The following is a 19,113-nucleotide window of genomic DNA, read 5'->3' on the forward strand; positions in this document are numbered from 1 at the left end:
ATTGCCACGCTCCTCCACCACCACCACGCCATTGTGCTGCTGCTGGATGGAGTCTTCCTCAACCTCTCCCTCTCTCCTTGCTGGATCAAGGCTTGGGAGACGTCACCTGGCTGTATGTGTGTTGAACGCGGAGGTGCCATGCGTTCGGCACTTGATCATCGGTGATTTGAATCACGACGAGTACGACTCCATCAACCCCGTTCACTTGAACGCTTCCGCTTAGCGATCTACAAGGGTATGTAGATGCACTCTCTTTCTACTCGTTGCTGGTCTCTCCATAGATAGATCTTGGTGACACGTAGGAAAATTTTGAATTTCTGCTACGTTCCCCAACAAAAGCGACCCCCTGGCCACCCGCAACCCCATCGAAATCCAACCCAGATGACGGTTGGGCCCCAGGGCCGCTTGAGGCCGGCCCAGGCCCAACGGACACGAGCTGGACCACGACAGGCGCCTCGCCCCTCGGCGTCAGCCCTAGCCCCTCGGCCGTTTCCGCCACCCGCGCCGCCGCCGCCGACAACGCCGCCGACGAAGGAACGAGAGGGAGCAGCGGCCACTCCTCAGCCACCGCCAAGGCCGCCTCGTGGACAGGGGACGACCGGGAGGCGCACGCCACCTGCGGGCGCCCCGCCGAGGGAGACGGAGGTCTCCAGCACCGCGCCGCCAAAGCACGAGATCCACATCCCCCCAGCGCAAAACGACGGCGACGGTCACCCCGACCGACGTCGGTCTCCGCCGCCACCCGAACGAAGTCACCGAGGGTCACGCACGCCGTCGGGGGAGCCAGCCGCGGCGAAGAAGTCCCGTCCTCCTCGTCGGACCCGTCCATCGCCAGGGCCCAGAAGCGACCACCACACGGCCCCCGCCCCAGCTCCGTGGAGCGCACCGTCGAAGAGGGAACCAGAGCACCACTCGGTCCACGCCGGACCTGCACCCATGCATCGGCCGCGGCGAGATCGCTGGGGGCAGGGGCGGAGCCGCCCTCGTCACCTAGGACCGTCGCCAACGGCTCGCCCGAGTTTGAAACCATCCTCATGCAGGAACTCTCAAGGGATTATTCTAGGTCATCCCACTGACCATGTTCTCAAAACTATCATTATATAACATGTTTGGCTCCCTCTATACTGAGTTTCTGGCTCTGCCACTGCGAATGAGCTGATTTCACCACAAGAAATCTAACCATCTTAGTTCATAGTCACTTTTTGATGCACTTTTGAAAAAAAATCATATAATATACTGTAATATGTTTTCTCAACCCACAGCTATGTAGCGTGTAAGTGTACTCTGTTCACGAGGGAGCTTCTATTCGGCGCCTGTTGCGCCCGAACAAGTTCTGGCGCACACTACATCGCCCGCTTGGGCTGGCTTGCGAAGGAGCAGCGCAGGTAACGCCAAAAAACCATGCAGAAAGAGCCTTCCTAGGAATCAAACTCGCGACGTTAATTCCTTATCAGATTTCAGCTAACCACTAGAGCAATTGTGGACTTGCGACTGGTAACAACGCCAAAAAAATATGAACAAGTCTGGCCGCGCTATTTACTACACAATATCGTCTATTGCATCACTTAGAATCTGAATATTTGAAGAAAAATCATGAACTTGAAAAAGTTTGTCTATTTTCAAAAACCTTCATCATTTTTGAAAAAAGTTCACATTATTAAAAAAATCACAAACTTACAAAAAGTTCATAGATTTTGAAAAAGTTCATGACAAAATGAAAAAAGTTCATCGCTTTTGAAAAAAATCATCATTTTTACAATTTAATCAGTTTTGAAAAGGAGTTCATTAATTTTGAAAAACTATTCACAAAATCTTTGAAAAAATTAATCGTTTTTGAAAAACAAAGCACAAATTTGAAAAAAGTTAATCAAAATTAAAATAAAGTTCATGGATTTTTAAAAAAGGGAAAAAATTCATCAAATTTAGAAAAAATAATCAAATTTCTAAAAAGGTTCATGTGTTTGGATACATTTTATCGAACCAGGAAGAAGAAAAATTAAAATAAGAAAACGAAAAAGGATAAAGGATAAAGTAGGAATAAATAAAAGAAAGAAAAACTTGATGGTTTCCAGATCCCGTTGTGTGGCGCGGTGGTTACACCTCGTACATCGATCAGGGAGGTCACGGTTTGATTCTCAACCAAAGCGCTTGTTTTTGTGGATTAACATAGAGATAAAACACTATATGGGCCGGTCTAGTGCCGGGGCGCTTTAGGCGCCCATTTATAAAATACGGAAATCACTAATTAAGAAGCATTTGTCTAAAAAAACTAACTAAGAAGCACTATTGGCAAAAATCGCTCCCATCTTTCCAGACTGCGACAACTGGCGCACATACCGTGATCTGGGAGTCCTTTTTTCGTAGATTCGTTTATTCAAAAGATTTTATCTCTTAAACCGTGCGTCCAAATCTTAAATCGTTTTCATCGTTGGATTACTCACATCAAGATCTTCAAAACAATATCCTATGTTAATAGGTTTTAACAAAAAAATTACACAAAAAAGGAAAAACCCGAAACGGGAGTATTTTTTTCCTTTCCAAAAGAGTCACGACTGTGCCTTTTGTGAAAGGAAAAAAACACATTTTTACGTTTTTGAGAGGCACGACCGTGCCACTCACGGAAGCAAACTGTGCCTCTCGCGGAAGGAAAAAACACGGTTTTTTTTGCCGTTTCCGAGAGGCACGGCCGCGCGCCTCGTGGAAGCAAATCTGTACCTCTCGCGAAAGTTTAAAAACATGTTTTTTTTTGTTTTCCGAGAGGCACCTCTCGTGGAAGTTAAAAAAACGCGTTTTTTCGTTTCCGAAAGACACGACCGTGTTTCTCACAGAAGTGAAACAAAACATTGTTTTCCCGTTTGTGAGAGGCACGACCATACCTCTCGCGGAAATAAAAAAATACATTTTTTTCATGCATTATTTTAAAAGCTAAGAAAGAGCAATGAAAAACCTGAAAAGCCAAAAAACCCCGAAAAACCCTTCTAATTAGTCGAAAACGCGTGCAAAAAATAAATAAAACAAAATCCGAAAAGAACGTCCAGAACGTGATACGTGCGGACAGACGTGCTCTCAACTCATCCGAAGTGATACTTAGGGGCTCACAAAGGATTTTTTTTTTGAAATGGAACACATCGATTCCATACTTAAACTGGCTCAGCTAATTTGCTGGCCCGTCGAACATTTACATCGTCAGGTAGGTCCTCAGACGACACATGCGAGACAGGCTAATGACTAGCACCGTAGGCCGCTAGAGCGTGCGCAAGATTATTACATGCCCGTGGGGCAAAAACGAAAGAAATACTAGTAAAATTTAGATAGGCAAACTGACGAATCTCCTTAAATAGCAAACCTTCAGGTGCACGGTCCGATTCAGTACCTCGTAGCGCCTTTACCAGAACCTGACAATCCGATTCAACCTCTACATTTGTCATTCCCCAATCTGATGCAGCATGCAGAGCTGCGAGACAAGCCTCGGCCTCCGCCCGCAGTGCGCTTGCCACATGAGGCAACTGGCCTGCACCGGATCCTCTGACATCCCCACACTGGTCACGAACCACGAAGCCCCACCCTCCTGCTCCATCTGTCGTCGAAAAGGCCCCGTCAAAATTTATCTTTAGCTGATCGTCCATTGGCTTCCTCCATTCATGCACTGGTTTGACAGATGTGCCCTACTTGGTTTACCACACATATTAAGAGAATCAACAGCCCAATGATTGATGTCGGCAGCAAGACTCCCCAAAGGGATGCTTTTTCCCCTACATTTAATTTATTCCTCCATGTCCACCAACGCCATAACAGGCAGACCACTAGAATTCGTTTGTTCTCCGTCAGCTTCAGTATAGCATGCAGAAATTCACTCGCGTCCTTGCATTCGCACATGCACTGACGTTCACATTCCAGCTGCAAACTACGCCACACAGACTTAACTGCCTTATATTTCAGGAACAAATGTGCACCATCCTCGTCTAGTCTTCCGCAACAGACACAAAGTGTATCATAGTCTATTCGTCTTCTCTTAAAAGATAGTTTCAGAGGCAAACTGTTATGAGCCAGGCGCCACATGAACTGCTGTATTTTTGGTTGGCACGGTAATCTCCAGATTTCTTTCCATTCCCAGTCCCGCTGTAATGGTGTAGAAGTTGACGGCAAACCTCCATCCCTATTCTGCACATATACTTTATAAGCTGATTTAACTGAGAACATACCCTTGCTATCAAAATGCCACGCATAGACATCCTCATGGTCAGTCTGGAGAGGTGTCGCTAGGATGATTTTGGCCTCGTCCTCTCTGAATATGGCTCTCACCAAGTCCTCATCCCAGGCTTGTGTATCTGGGTCTATCAGTTCACAAACTCTCGTGAGAAGACATTGTCCTCTATGCGTCAGTGGTGTTCTGATTTCATCTCGAGCAATCCAAGGATCTCTCCATATGTTGATTGATGCGCCGTCGCCAACTCGAACTATGAGGCCCTCCTTAAGTAAAGCAATTCCCTTTAAGATACTTCTCCATGTATAGGATATGCCCGGATGTGCTTCTGCATCTAGTAGTGAAGTACGTGGGAAGTATCTCGCCTTCAGTACTTGTGCACACAACGAGTCCGGGTTTTCCGGCATACGCCACGCCTGCCGTGCTAGCATAGCGATATTGAAATCATAGATATCTCGGAATCCCATCCCTCCTTCCCCTTTCGGTTTGGTCAATAACTCCCAACTGAGCCAATGCATTGTGTTATTCTTCTCTTGTTTTGCCCACCAAAATCTGCATATCATCTTTCCAATATCCTCACACAGGGTCTTTGTGAGATCAAAGCAAGACATTGCGAATGTCGGGATGGCTTGTGCACAAGCTTTAATAAGGATGTCTTTCCCCATCTTTGACAGTAATCGCTCCTGCCACCCCTGTATCTTTCTCCATATCCGGTCCTTCAGGTACTCAAATTTTTTGGTTCGAACCTGTCCTACGTACACCGGAAGACCGAGATATTTCTCAGTTCTAGCTTCTGCACTTATATTCAGAACATGCAATACCTCCTGTTTCCTACACGATCTAGTGTTTTTACTGAATATAACTGAAGATTTTTCATAATTCACAACCTGGACCGAGCACTCCTCATATAGATGTAGCATATTTTGCAGATACGTAGCACTCTCAGCTGAAGCTTTCATGAGGACTAGTGAGTCATCTGCAAACAGTAGATGGTTGAAACTCGGGGCATTATTGCAAATCCGGATTCCTTTAAGAGAACCATTAGCCTCGGCCTTGTTCAACAAGGAGGAAAAACCTTCCACACAAATAAGGAAGAGGTAGGGTGATATAGGATCACCTTGGCGCAGACCTCTTTGTGGCACTATCGTATCTGTGCATTCTCCATTCACTCTGAACTTATATGACATTCTCCATTCAGCTTCTATGGTACTGTTAATTGACTCGTGGAGCAAGATGACCTCCATAACTTTTCCTGCATGCACTGTTCACACTATTTCTATTGACGCGTTGAAATTTTTCTCACACCATTTTTTTAGTTTGATGGTAACTAATTTGGAGGAAATTTCAAGGTTACACACATCTCACTATCATCTAGACATGTATTACTGTTTATGCAAGTTAGTATGATATATGTGGCATCATTATGCGGCTACAAAGCTTTAGCCATGAACTCATGATCATATATCTACAAGACGACAAGAATCAGTCGCTTAATGACTTATTTAAAAGATAATAATACATCTCCCTCAAAATTAGAGATGTTGCTAAATCACATGAGCCAATGACAAATGAACATAATATAGCGTCATAGAAACCACGTCCCCCGTACTCCCCTCACGTCCCCCGCGTCGCCCCCCGCTAGGGCGGCTTGGGTGGAAACCCTAACCCTCGCCGCCAGGCATGTCCATCCCCCCCTCCCCTCAGCCGCCGCTGGAGGAGATCACCGGGCGAAGCCCCGGGCGGCTGACGGCGGCGGCGGAGGCCCTCTTCCCTCCCACGCCGGATCGGGTGGCGGGTTACCCATGGCGCCGGGGCGTTTCTTCCCCGATCTGCATCGCGGTGGCGCGGCTATTCGTCTCTGGCGACGGCACAAGGTGGCGGCGTGGTGCTGGGTGGAGGCGGCGAAGCTGCTAGGCTTCGAGGAAGATCTAGTGGCGTCGGCCGCATGGTGGGCTCGCAGGGTCATGGCGGCCTTGGTCGCGGTGGCCGGCGGCTCGGCCTGTCGGCGATGGCTCGATCCCGGGGCCCTGGAAGGTGGCGGCGGGTGAAGCTCGGGCTTCCCGTGTGGCATGGCGTGGTGCAGTCCCTGTCCAAGGTGGGTCTGCGTCGGTGATCTCGCGGTTTTTGCTATGGATTGGTTCAGATTAGAGACGGTGATGAGCGTGCGGGATCCATCTCGGCAGCTCTCGCGGTTTGGCGAGGTGGGGTGGGAGCCCTCCTCCCAGGCTCCAGTGGTGGCACACTCAGGCAGTGGCCAGTGCGCCAGGGCTCCTACGGTGGCACTGCTATTGCGGTTGGTCGTCGGATCTAGGCGGCTAGATCTGGGGCTTTGAAGGCGGTCGAGACAGTGCACAGGTTGTCGGGTGGATTTCTTGGGACGGACCGGATGAAAACTTGGTCTTCGGTCGTTGGCCGGAGCCGGTGGTGACGATGCCCTTATCATTGTTTCCTTCATGAAGGCATCATCGAGGTGAAGCTCCCAACCCCACCCAATACCCCCGGGGGAAATCCTAGATCAGTTGATCGGATGACGGTGGCAATCATGTGTCGTTACTCCCTTGGGGGCGGCATTCTTGGAGATGCACTCGGGCTCAGGGACCAGCAGACGGCTTCTTCGGTGGAGCGGTGTTTCTTTCTACATATTCATGGCGGCGGTTCTCGGCGGCATGGAGCAGTGGAGGCTCGGCGTTAGATGTGTGGCGATGGACACGCGTAGGAGGACGACGTTGTCTGCCGTCGTGGTGGCGTCGATGGCAGAGAGGCCTGACAAGGTCGATGCATTAGTATATGCTTTGAGGATGGATCGATGGAAGACGGAGGTGACGGCCCTTTGCAGCGTGTGCGTGTGGTACTCACTGAGAGTGCGTCGGACCGGTGTGTTACCCAGTCCCGCCTATGTGGTTTGGATGGGGCATCCGGCTTTAGATGTTAGGCTTTCGTGCGATGTCTGTTTGGTATTTGGCCCGGACATTAGGCACCCCTTCATCAAGAGGATAGGAGTAGCGACATGTGTCGTCTAGATGGTGGCCTCGGGCTTACTGTTGTATTACTTTGTAAGGTCTTTGTGAATAATAAATAAAATGGCCGCATGCATCACCCAGATGCAGAGGCCGGGGGTGCTTCCTCCTTTTCTAAAAAAAAAAAGAAACCGATCAAGTATTTTCTCGCTACCCATTAAATCAGCATCATGTAATTCCATTATTTCCAAAATGGAGGAAAATTATGCGACTGCGTAACATTAGGTAGTTGATTTACAGTGGTTTAGTGAATATGAGGTGCCTTCTTTTGCGAGAAAAATACGATGTGCCCTTGATGGGGCATTTTTTGAAAAGAACACGTCATTTATCTAGAGTGTTTGCCTCTCAACCATCTCTCTCCGAATCCCATCTTAAAGTATGAACTGGGTTCTGTTGGAGAAGCCATATTCGGCTTTGCTCTTGCCAGATGCAGAATATATTTGAAGATGGAGATAGGGATTTTGGTGAGAACATATGTGGCAGCATGCCACCAGGCCCACCTGTGAACATATAGTATGGAGAAATCTATGGGCCTGTTATGATAGTTCTGTGAGTTTACAATGAATTGGCAAATGTAGACGTCCCTTCCCTTGCAAAATGCTGGGATTACTGATCATATTAATAAATCATGGTAATTCTACGGCCAGATCATGTTATCTCCCAGTGCCAATTATGGGATACTCTGTCCTCTTTAGTGAATAGTACCATTTAACATGCTCATCGCGTTACTTCCATAGATTGCTGTTGTATTTAGTCAACATATTCCACTGACAGCAAATGCGCACTCATTAACCTCTCTGCTACAGGCGGCGAACTTCAGTATCAATCAGCTGACCTTCCATGGCTGACAGACACGCATGCATGGTGATTGGCGATCTTGTTCAACTTGCCGAAGAACAGACAGCCATTATGGAGAGCCTCAGTTCATTGCTACATTGCCACTTTCTTTTGAGCAAAAGCTACATATCCCTGAATGGTGGCCTGATTCGACTTTGCAGCTCTCGTGGTCTTAGTGGCCTCACCACCTACAATTTGAGCATCTCAGATTCCCTATTTGTTGTCCGTGCCGTATATATCCTGGGAGCACTTTCAGAGATTTGTTCTCCATTATGTGACTGATGATGCTCATAATACAACTGAAGCAGGTCTGGGCAGGCTCTGCTCAACTGCATACTGGTCTTCTGCTTGCTGATAGGGAGATGGTTATCTTCTTCTGGTTCTGACGCTGCGCCACATGGTAACATCGACGTACTCCCTCCGTTCGGAATTACTTGTCGCAGAAATAGGTGTATGTAGACATATTTTAGTTCTAGATACATCCATATCGGAGACAACTAATTCCGAACGGAGTAGTATGGTATGACCTTCCATGCATGACGGACACGAATGCATGGTGAATGCTGATCTTGTTCAGCCTGCTGAAGAACGTGAGAACGAACGGCTATGATGGTAAGCTTCCCTTCATGGCCCCTGAAAGGTGGCCTGATTCTTTTCCTCGTGGTATTAGTGGCCTTACCACCAGGCACCTATAACTTGCACGTATCCTGGGAGCACTTTCAGATATTTGCTCTCCATTATTTGAATGATGATGCTCACGGTACAGCTGAAGCAGGTCCGTGCCAGACTCTGCCGCCGTGAATACTGGGGTTCTGCTTGCTGATAGAGGGAATTGCCTTCCTTGTGGTTGAAACGCGGAGTGGTGGAGATGATGTTCAGCAGTTTATGCCCCTCCCATTCAGTAGACTACTCGTGGCTGTGGGCTCGTTTTCTCCCAGGTCAGTATTTTTCTTTTTGCGAATTTCGCCAAGGTTGCTGTGTATATGAATGAATAGTGCCAAGAGAATGTCATCAGGGTTGAGTTTTAAGCTTCCAGTGTGTCCTAATAACACCATCAAGATTGAATTTTAAGCTTCCAGTGACCAACTGAAAATCGTGACCACAAGGGAACATCGGTAACGATGGTGGCGCAGGGTACGGGAACAATAATGTGGGTGCACGGTGGAGATTCCAAGTTGAGTTCGGCTAGGCACCTGCGATCTGCATGCACATGCATGGGCCATACGGATGTACCACCATAGTTTGATTTTGCCTCAGGAGACCATGTTTCTGCTGTGATTTTTACCTGAGTTCAGAACTGGAATGTGAAATGCCACCTATAAACAAATTCTGTCATCCCTCAGAAGAAGTTTGTTAATTGATATTTTTACCAGGCCAATCAAGCGTTTAACATGCAGCAAATCTCTTCATGCAACTTCAGGATAGGACGCGACATGGTATTTCTTTTCTAAGTGCTAGCATAATTATCCCTGCTTGGTACAGAGAAATGCAATCACGCTCAAGCACTGAACATTTCGCGGTGGACATGACCCCAAAAACTTTCTTCCTCTCTTTTATTCGAGCCACAGTTCAGAAACCTTTTTTTTAGTAATTACTCTATGTTTTCATTCGCTTAAAAGATCATTTAGATCTCTATGCTCTCTGCTACTACAAACTGAGGAGCAGCTCGACGGCATCACGCAGCTCGGTCGGCTAGGCCGCCGCGACGCTGGGGGAGAAGGACATCGGCGCGGAGCACGGGGAGGCCGAGTAGCTGCTGGCTCTGAGGGCTTCTGATCCACATTTTTCTGCGTGGTCGTCCATGAGCATCTGGTGGCATCGGCACTCGGAGCTGCAGAAGGCTTTCTCCCCCCTAGAGTTGCAGGTCAAGAGAAGAAGAGAGGTAATCAAGTGGTTAGTGTACTGTTCCTTGTCACTAAACTCTGAAAGTATTATAGACTGAATTCACCAGGAGCCATGCTTTGCTTGCCATTTAAAAAGATGTTTATGCGAGGTGCTATGCTGAGATGAGTGATACTACTTATTAAGGTGAAATGTTTTAAGATAAAATTCTGCACCTATCACAACTTATCTGTCTTCTGCTTTCTTAAAGGATAGCTGAACTAGGCTGTGCTCCAGGAATACATAATCATGGCATCCTTCAACCGAAGGGCTAATGAATGGCTACAGGGCCAAAGAGTGGTTATTGCTACTTTGAACTCATAATTTCAGCTGTAGACCTACCCCTAATTGTTCTCTGAGAAAGGAAGGTGAAAAATATTCCCACCTAAATAAAACAAGAAATTAAGATGTGATGTACATCAAGCTTTGCTTGGTCCAACAGACATGAAGGCTCACTGTCCACACAACCAAAATTAAAACAAGGAAAGGAGATTCCTAAAGGATGGTAGCTAGCTAAAATTCTCACAAACTTCTTAGGAAAAAAATTGGGAGGAATGTATTCCATTCAAATTGATATGAACATGTGAGATTCCTGAAGGATCATATGCATCTTGTAGCTTATTTGTTTCAGTATGGCATCAGTTATTAACTCCTTGCGATATGAAGTACTACTACTCGTCAGTTGTTGGTTGGTTAACCACTCACCTATACATGTAGATGTCGAGCCCATCAAGCCTCTTGTTGCAGAGGCAGCAGCGGCTCAAGAAGTCGTCCGCCCTCGCCGGCGCCTCCTCAGCGGCCTCCACGAACCAGCTGTCCCCGCCGTCGCCGAACCCGAAGTAGACGCGCTTGCGCATGCTGCCGCCCTCGCCGGCGCCGGCGGCCACGTGCGTGATGACGCACGTGTAGCTCTCGGAGAGTTCGTCCTCCTCGCGCGCGCGGCGGCGTGCGGCAGCGCCGATCGCTATCGGCTGGGCGGTGAGGCACGCGCGGCTCATGGCCGCGACGATGCCGAGCCCGACAACGCCCTCGGCGTCGAAGCTCCGCCTCGGCGGCTTGGGCTCGGACGAGCTGACCCGGAGGAAGATGGAGAGCAGGTTGCCGAAGGACGACGAGGCCTTCTGCTCGGCTGCCGGCTCTAGAGACCTCGTCATCATTTTCTCGCGGGAATAGTGGGAGAGAGAGAGAGGTGTGGGCTTCAGTTTTGTACTGCTCTCCACACTCCCACCCCTCTTCTCTTCCCTCCTAACCACCTGTCTCGCCGATGAAGAATACTAATGGAGGAGGGAAGGGAGGGAGGGAGGAGATGGTGCTGGTGGTGGAAGGTGTTTTAAAGGGATAAATGGTTTGTTGTACTATATTTTTTCCTAATAATTAGTGGGGGTTGAACATGTAAAAAACCACTTTATTTCTCATAATTGTAGAATATTTCATGATATCTCTACTCTTATAAAAAAACAGAGTTGATGATGATGGTGTGCTTGCCATCCTGCAATATAGGTGATCCGATTTATATCCGACGGATAGGAAGGAAACTATTATAATTTTGTAAAAAGATACCCATACCCCTCTCCACAGAATAAGGTTTTCCCTCGTTCATCCTTTTCTCCTATAAGATAAACTATTCATACAAATGCATCTTGATTGTAGAATATTCCATGATATAACAATATTAATTTCCCAATGAGAACCAATAACTTGTCCTTTTTCATCTGCATATGAGAATTAAATATAACCACATAGACAAAAAAAATCAAGCCTGGGCATGAGAATCAAGTGCTTGTCCTCTTGTGAAGCCGAGCACTTTAGCTTCCCCACTATGTTTTCTTTTTTTCAGTAGAATTAATTGTCTCTGGATGCATGAGTAGGAAAGTTTCATGTGTACCCGTAGCTTGTTTATTCAGCTTTTTGCCATTTTTAGCCGGCTGTCCATGTTGACAAACCTTGCAAACCTGCTTTCCGGCGGTTCCACCCGGGCTCTTGTCCGGCTGCCCGTTTACGGAATGCAATTAGTTCTTCAGCTACCCTTCGCCTGCCCCCAGCTCTCACATGCCTTTGTTTTCATTTATTCCGCCGTTGCGCAAGGAGGCTCGTGAACTTTCTGAAAGCACCTGGCGGATTTGGGGAAAGATATCCTCGCGCGATTGATCGATCCAATGCGGACGGGTCTCTCTCTCTCTCTTTTCGCGCGTCGCGATCGTCGTGGGAGGAATAGAGGGGCGAGGTTTATTGCGGTGGCTAATCATCATGCGGAGGCAATTAGTAGTAGTTGTTAAGTGGTGCTACTTGGTTATTGTTAATGTTTATAATAGGAACCCAATGCTTAGAGTTGTCATCATCATGAGAGATATGCCAGTAATAAGCACTTTAAGGCCAAAAAGGCAACGCGTACCCTACGGTTCGTCGTCCGCGATCGGCGTGAATTTGGTTGAAATACACGCTAGACTGAGAAATTGCAGCGATTATTAGAAATTTCAACTTGGTCTGTTTGAAAGGCAGGAATTCAGTGAAATTGTTGTGTTTGCCAAATCACCCTTGTTTAGGACTAGGTTAATGTCAATCTTGAAATTTCTTGGGGTATAGGAAACATTACTGAATAATTATGGTCATGCCCTAGAACAATGTAGTATTGTCTTCTCAAATTTAATTGTGAAAACAGGAGGTACGATTGCTTGTTTTACTTTGCAGGAGAAATATGATTGCTTCTTGATACAGTGCCACTGCCCTTTAACGATCTCAGGCAGCAATAGCATCCGTCGTTGTCTGCTCCTTCTCATGGCCGGCACACCTAACAAAATAATTTATAGCCCCCATCATGCATGACCAATACACTTGAGATTTATGGTCCAGAGAGCTTTCCTGTGATCTGGGTTCACTGTGAGCCAACCATGAAGGACATCCCTTTCCCTGTTGACCAGACAAGGTACACGACGTTGACATCCATGCATATGTGGTTGCCTGCCTATGGAGAGGCAAACATGGCAGCTTAACCAGAAATCATTAACATATAGTGCTAAACTTGGGTTGGTTGGTGCAGCTACCTTAATATTTAGAAGAAGAAAAATGTAGAAATCCATTCTGAAATGAAATTCGTCATATGTAAGGCACTAGTTCTGAGTTCTGTTTTATTTTACAAGTTTTTTTGTTTGTGTGTTTCATTGGTGCTCAAACCAGACTTGATGAGTTACTGGATGCAACTTTTTCTGAAATAAAATGAGTCATGGAAAGATTAAGAAATATTATAAAAGAGAACAAGCAGGACGTTCGGACATGGGAAATAATTATCCTCAACTTGTCAAAATCACACTTGATTATAGCCGATGTGGCAAGCATTAAGCGTTATCACATGGTAAACAAAGGAAGTGGAGGGCAACCTTTCCATGGGTGGTTGAGTTGTGACTTCTCTTTTGATGGGTGGTAGATTTGTGCCTTCCCAGGGCACGACTCTATTTGTTAGCCAGAGATAAAAAAAAAGACGGTGTTCTCTTTACCTTCTGTCAAGGCGCCGGGCTCGAATGGCTTCATTGGAGCCTTTTTCGGGTCTTTCTGAAAAATTGTCAAAGATGATCTTACCGTTGCCATTTTGCACCTTGCAAGTATGAATGGTGACTATGCAAACATCATCAGTTCCACCAACATAGTACGGCTCCCTAAGTCTGTCGTTGCGCAAAATGTGGGAGACTACCGCCCAATCAGCCTGATTCATAGGATCTCCAAGATTTTATCTAAACTCTTTGCCAATAGAGTCGCACCCATGCTTGGCGACATTGTCTCCAAGAGCCAGATTGCCTTCATCCAGAAACCGACATCCACAATAATTTCCTACATGCCTGGAATCTGATCAAGACTTTGCACACAAAGAAGACCCCATCCTCTAACTAAAGCTTGATATATCTAAAGCATTCGACTCGGTCAATTGGCCATACCTGCTTGAGGTGTTGCAAGCTCTGGGTTTTGGTGAGAACATGTGCGATTGGATTTCCTTGTCACTATCATCCTCTACCTCTCGCGTGCTACTAAACGGGATTCTGGGGGGGGGGGGCTTTCCACGATGCTTGGGGCTTCATCAGGGACAACCGCTATCGGACATGCTTTTTTCATCCTTGCCATCAACCCACTTCAACATATGCTTAGCATGGCTATTGATCCGGGAGTTCTCAAGCCCATCCAGGATCGAATGACCAGACTGAGAACTTCCCTCCCCGCATACGACACAGGAAATTTTGCCAACCCAAGCAAGGAGGTGCTATCGGCCACCTGCCACATGTTGGATGTCTTCGCCGATGCCACATGCTTAAGAATGAACCTCATCAAGACCAAAGTCTTTCCCAATCGTTGTGAACACATTGACCATGCTGACACCGTCTTCGTTTTCCAGGCTAAATTGGTTGCCTTCCCCGACAAATACCTCAATCTTTCCCTACACATCCGGCACCACCGGAAGGTGGATTTTCAACCGCTCATCGACAAGTTCGGTGCTCGCATTCCTGGTTAGAGGGGCAAAAAACCTAACACGGGTTGCTCGGATCTATCTGGCAAAGTCTATCCTCACTATTATACCACCTAGCGGTCACCCCGCTCCCCGGATGGAAGCTCAAGAGGATGGACAAGTTGGCCAGGATTTTTTTTGGAATGACGCTGACAGTGAGGATGCCAACAGTTGTCTCTCCCTGGTCCATTGGAAGATGGCGTGTGCCCCTGAATACTTTAGTGGTCTTGGGGTGGCTGATCTGGATTGTTTTAGTCGAGCCTTGCGCCTGAGGTGTCCGAGCTATGTGTGGATTGTCCCGACCGACCATGGGTAGGCGCTAAGCTGCCCTGTAGCAACTCTGACATGGCACTCTTTAGAGCCTCACCTATTAATTATCACCATCAGCGATGGGAAAAGTACCAAATTTTGGTACGGTAAATGGATCTGGGATTCTTCCTGTGCAACCGAGCTCTTGAGCTATACAAGATTGCAACAAGGAAAAATATGACACTCTTTTATGACATTGAGGGGATAGATGGATTAGTGTCATTGCCTTTTTGAGCATTGTGGACTAGCTTCACGAATTTTTCAACATTTGGCAGCTTTTGTAGGCCTCGACATTGACCCCTCTCGTTCGGATCATGCATTGTAATTGGATGAGCTTTGGGGAATACTCCATCAAATCTGCCTACTTGATGCATTCCTCTTGTCGTTTGGTACCTGTTTTCACTCCTAAGGTTTGGAAAGCTCAAGCCACCCCAAATGCAAACTCTTTGCCTGGCTTGTTCTACATGGGAGAATCCTCACGACTAAGAATTTGGCAATTCGTGGATGACCCCATAATCTTACATTTCACCTTTGCCTTGCATCCAATGAGACAGTCGTGCATATATTGGCCATTCTTGTACGATGTTTGGATGACTGTCAATGCCGCTGATGAAGGGATGCCTAACCCAAGCTCGCCAGATGCTAAAATTTCCATCAACTTGTGGTGGGAGGGTATCCTTGACAACGCCTTGGGAAGGAGTGTGGCAGCGCGTAGTGGTATCATGATATATTCACTTTGAAATATTTGGAAGGCGAGGAACTGCCATGTTTTCAGCAACAAGAAGATGACCTACCGTGAAGTGGATGACCTAACTTTGTTGGATAATTGCTTGCACATATTGTTGACTATTGAACAACTTTCCATTAACTTTAATCCATATAGAGTAGACAAAACATGATGATCATAATAGAGATGGTACTCGAATAATTAACATATAGTGTTAAACTTGATGTGAGAAAAAAAGAGTTGGTTGGTGCAACTACCTTAATATTTGTAAGAAAAATGTAGAAGTGCATTCTTAAATGAAATTCGTCATATGTAAGGCAACTAGTTTTGTGCTTTGTTTACAAGTTCTTTTGTTTGTGTTTGTCATTGGTGCTCAAACTATACTTGATGAGTTACTGCATGAGACTTTCTAAAATAAAAAGATTCACGGGATAATTTAAATTATATAAAAGAGAATAAGAAGGGTGGAGCACCAGAGCCTAAAGCCTCGGATTCATCTATTATTATTTTTATTCTTTGCCGCTTTTAGACTTGCATTTTTATTTTGGGGACTGTTTTGGACCTACATTGGTCAGACTAAAACCTTCAAAATTAATGCCCAAGTTAACCTCTGCACAATACACTTTAATGAATGATGGAGTTGTACCCGCTGATCAGAAGATGGGAAATGATTATCCTGGACTTGTCAAAATCACACTTAATTATAGCTGATGCAGCAAGCATTAAATGTTATCAGATGGTAAACAAAGAAAGTGGAGGACAACCTTTTCATGTGTGGTTGAGTTGTGACTTGTCTTTTGATAGGTTGAGTTGTGACTTGCCTTGTGAGGGCACGATTCTATTTGTAAGTTGAGAGCACATATTTGCAACATGATATATATGTAATAGTTTATCTAAACCTAACACAAATCATATCACATAGTGGTTGCTCTTGTAATTTCCATAAATAATATGATCATGTGTAGCCTTGTGAAAATCACAATATGTAGTTACAAAAATTGCATTGCAACAATTTGTTCTGCTCCTAACTTACAAGTTTTTGGCACATTTCAGAACCTACATATACTTATCTTTTGCCAAGTTTACAAAAAAAAAGTTTGTATGCCTCAAGGTACCGAACAACACTTTCGTGAAGTGTTTTCAAATCTCGGGTTTTTATTCACACCTAAGTGGTTGTTGTCTTGGGCTTAGTTTGTGGGGGCGGCCTTTACTGTGTTATACTTACTTTATACTTTAACGCAGTAACAAAAATCACAAAAAAAGTAAAGTGGACCAAGCAAACTATAGAACATGCAAAAACAAGTTGGTCAAACAAGATTATGATATTCCTTTCAGTATAGACTTTTGTGAGATTCAGTGACCTATTTTTATTGCCAAACAATTCACTGGTAGAAAAAGGGCCTGTTGTCCCGGTTCGTAAGGGCCTTTTGTCCCGGTTCCTGAACCGGGACTAAAGGGTCGGTACTAATGCCCTGTCCCTTTAGTCCTGGTTCAATCCAGAACCAGGACAGATGGGCCTCCACGTGGCCTGTGCGCGGAGCCCAGGCAGGAGACCCTTTGGTCCCGGTTGGTGGCACCAACCGGAACCAATAGGCATCCACGCGTCAGCATTTCTGTGGCTGGGGTTTTTGTTTTTTTTAAAGGGAGGGGTTTGGGGGTTTTAGGGGGTTAATTTAGGTGTTTCATATATTGTGTTAGCTAGCTATAATTAATAGAGAGAAGTGTCCTCTCTTATGTCCGTGCTTGGTCGACGCTACGTACTATACATACGTATAGAGAGGACTAGACACGCTAGCTAGCTAGTAAGCAAACGAAGGAAACAGAAGATCGTCATGAAAATATATGCATAGAGAGAGAAGTGATATCGACCACCTCTCCTTCTCCGAGAGATTGGTCGAACAACAAGTTCTCGTATATCTATCTGACACTACCGGCTACATATATACAATAATTTTCTCTTACAAATATAATCATATGGACTCATGGTCCACATAGTATTCTCCATCTTCAGCGATCACGTGGTCAAGAAAGAATGCCGCCAATTCCTCTTGAATTGCTCGCATGCGAGCTGGTGCTAGGAGTTCATCCTGCTTCCGAAACATCTAATTTGAAGAAGGGGGTCAATACATATATATATGAATGAATGAAACTCAACACAAATGATGGTAATAAAATAAAATTGTGAATGTTGTTATTTACGTACTTCATATTGTTCGTCAGTGTAGCCCCGCTCACAGGTCGTGTGGCGGATGGACTCGCAAACGTAGTATCCACAGAAATCATTCCCTTGTTCCTGCCACAACCACTTCACAAGAAATAGAGGCCAATCAAACTGATAAGCAAGAATGCCAAATGGTATTGATGAAACTAGCGCTTGAATCAATAGGAGATGCGCGGAACATGCTACTATAGTACTTACTTTCGGGTGTCTAAATTGCAGCTTCTTCGGGAGTCCTGGAGCTTTTTTGGAGAATTTTTTCCAAACCCTGCCAGACAAAGAAAACAATTACTTGATATATCAGGAAATGAACAAAGTTGCTGATATGGTGGATAATGATCGATTTAACTTACTTCTCGAGCATTTGAGTCATGTCCGCATAGTCCTGGGGATCTTTTCGTCTTGAGTCTAAGACGGTTACTAGTCCCTGCTCAAGCTTAATATCTAGGAGAATATAGTGGTAACTGCACACGCATGCATAACTCATCAATTACATTACTATAACCTTGACTAATATATAAGGGAAACCGAATACGCACAAGACAATAGCACTCACCTGAAGTTGTAAGGAAAGAGTATTATATCTTTGTTTTCATTTATTACCAACGATCGTAGCAAGTTGGCCTCGGTATCTGCGGCATGAAATTTAACCTGAGTTGCATCTATGAGATATGTGTTAATGAACCCAATATCACTGACTTGTCTTTTGTTCAATTCGGCGATCTTCAATCTGCATAATATAGTGAGGATGATTATAAATACATGCATTTAGGGTCTCCTTGTTCGGTCACCGGAGACGTCATCACGGTCTCCTTCTTGTACCGGCATTGGGTCACCGGAGCCGTCCTCACGGTCTCTTCTTGCACCGGCATTAGGTCACCGGAGCCATCATAATCATAGCCAGCTGCTTCCAGACCACCGGTGTCGTTGAGAAACAACGAGCAAACGGCATCACTTCCTCGTGCGATTATGTCCCCCAACAACTCGTCTTGTACTTCGTCTCGGGCGGTGTCCATAGTTTCACAAATATTGACAACATGGCAATTATTATTCAAACATGACAGATGGATATATTAGTGGCAAACGTAGAACTAATATTAATTAGTGGCCTCGATGCTGCTTCTCTAGGGTCTGGCTGGCCTCGATGCTGCTTCTCTAGGGTTTGGGGTGGCCTCGACAACGCTTCAAGGATAAAAAAAGAAGAGGAAGAAGAAAAAAAGAGGGTCACCGAGCGGTAGAGGAAACCCTAAATAGCAAGTATCGTGGGTGTGATATACATGTGGTCGTCGGTGTCGGACACTACATCCACGTCCCACAAGTGACGTGGGTGTCGAAGCCCGCGTCACTTGTGGGACGTGGATGTACTGTCCGACACCGACGGCCACATGTATCTCACACTGACGATACTTGCTATTTAGGGTTTCCTCTACC

General features: G+C 45.9%; 1 protein-coding gene across 1 annotated transcript; it reads right to left on the reverse strand.

The window, feature by feature from the left end:
• Positions 1 to 9,443: 9,443 nt before the first annotated feature.
• LOC119316337 (FCS-Like Zinc finger 12-like) lies at positions 9,444 to 11,265 on the reverse strand. Its single transcript, XM_037590653.1, has 2 exons — positions 10,645 to 11,265; positions 9,444 to 9,910 (listed from the first exon to the last, which is right to left on the reverse strand). The coding sequence occupies exons 1-2, from the start codon at positions 11,094 to 11,096 to the stop codon at positions 9,751 to 9,753; spliced, it is 612 nt and encodes a 203-aa protein (XP_037446550.1). The 5' UTR covers positions 11,097 to 11,265; the 3' UTR covers positions 9,444 to 9,750.
• Between the last annotated feature and the right edge of the window lie 7,848 nt (positions 11,266 to 19,113).

Source organism: Triticum dicoccoides, chromosome 6A (genome assembly GCF_002162155.2).
Source record: "Triticum dicoccoides isolate Atlit2015 ecotype Zavitan chromosome 6A, WEW_v2.0, whole genome shotgun sequence".
Lineage (NCBI taxonomy): Eukaryota > Viridiplantae > Streptophyta > Magnoliopsida > Poales > Poaceae > Triticum > Triticum dicoccoides.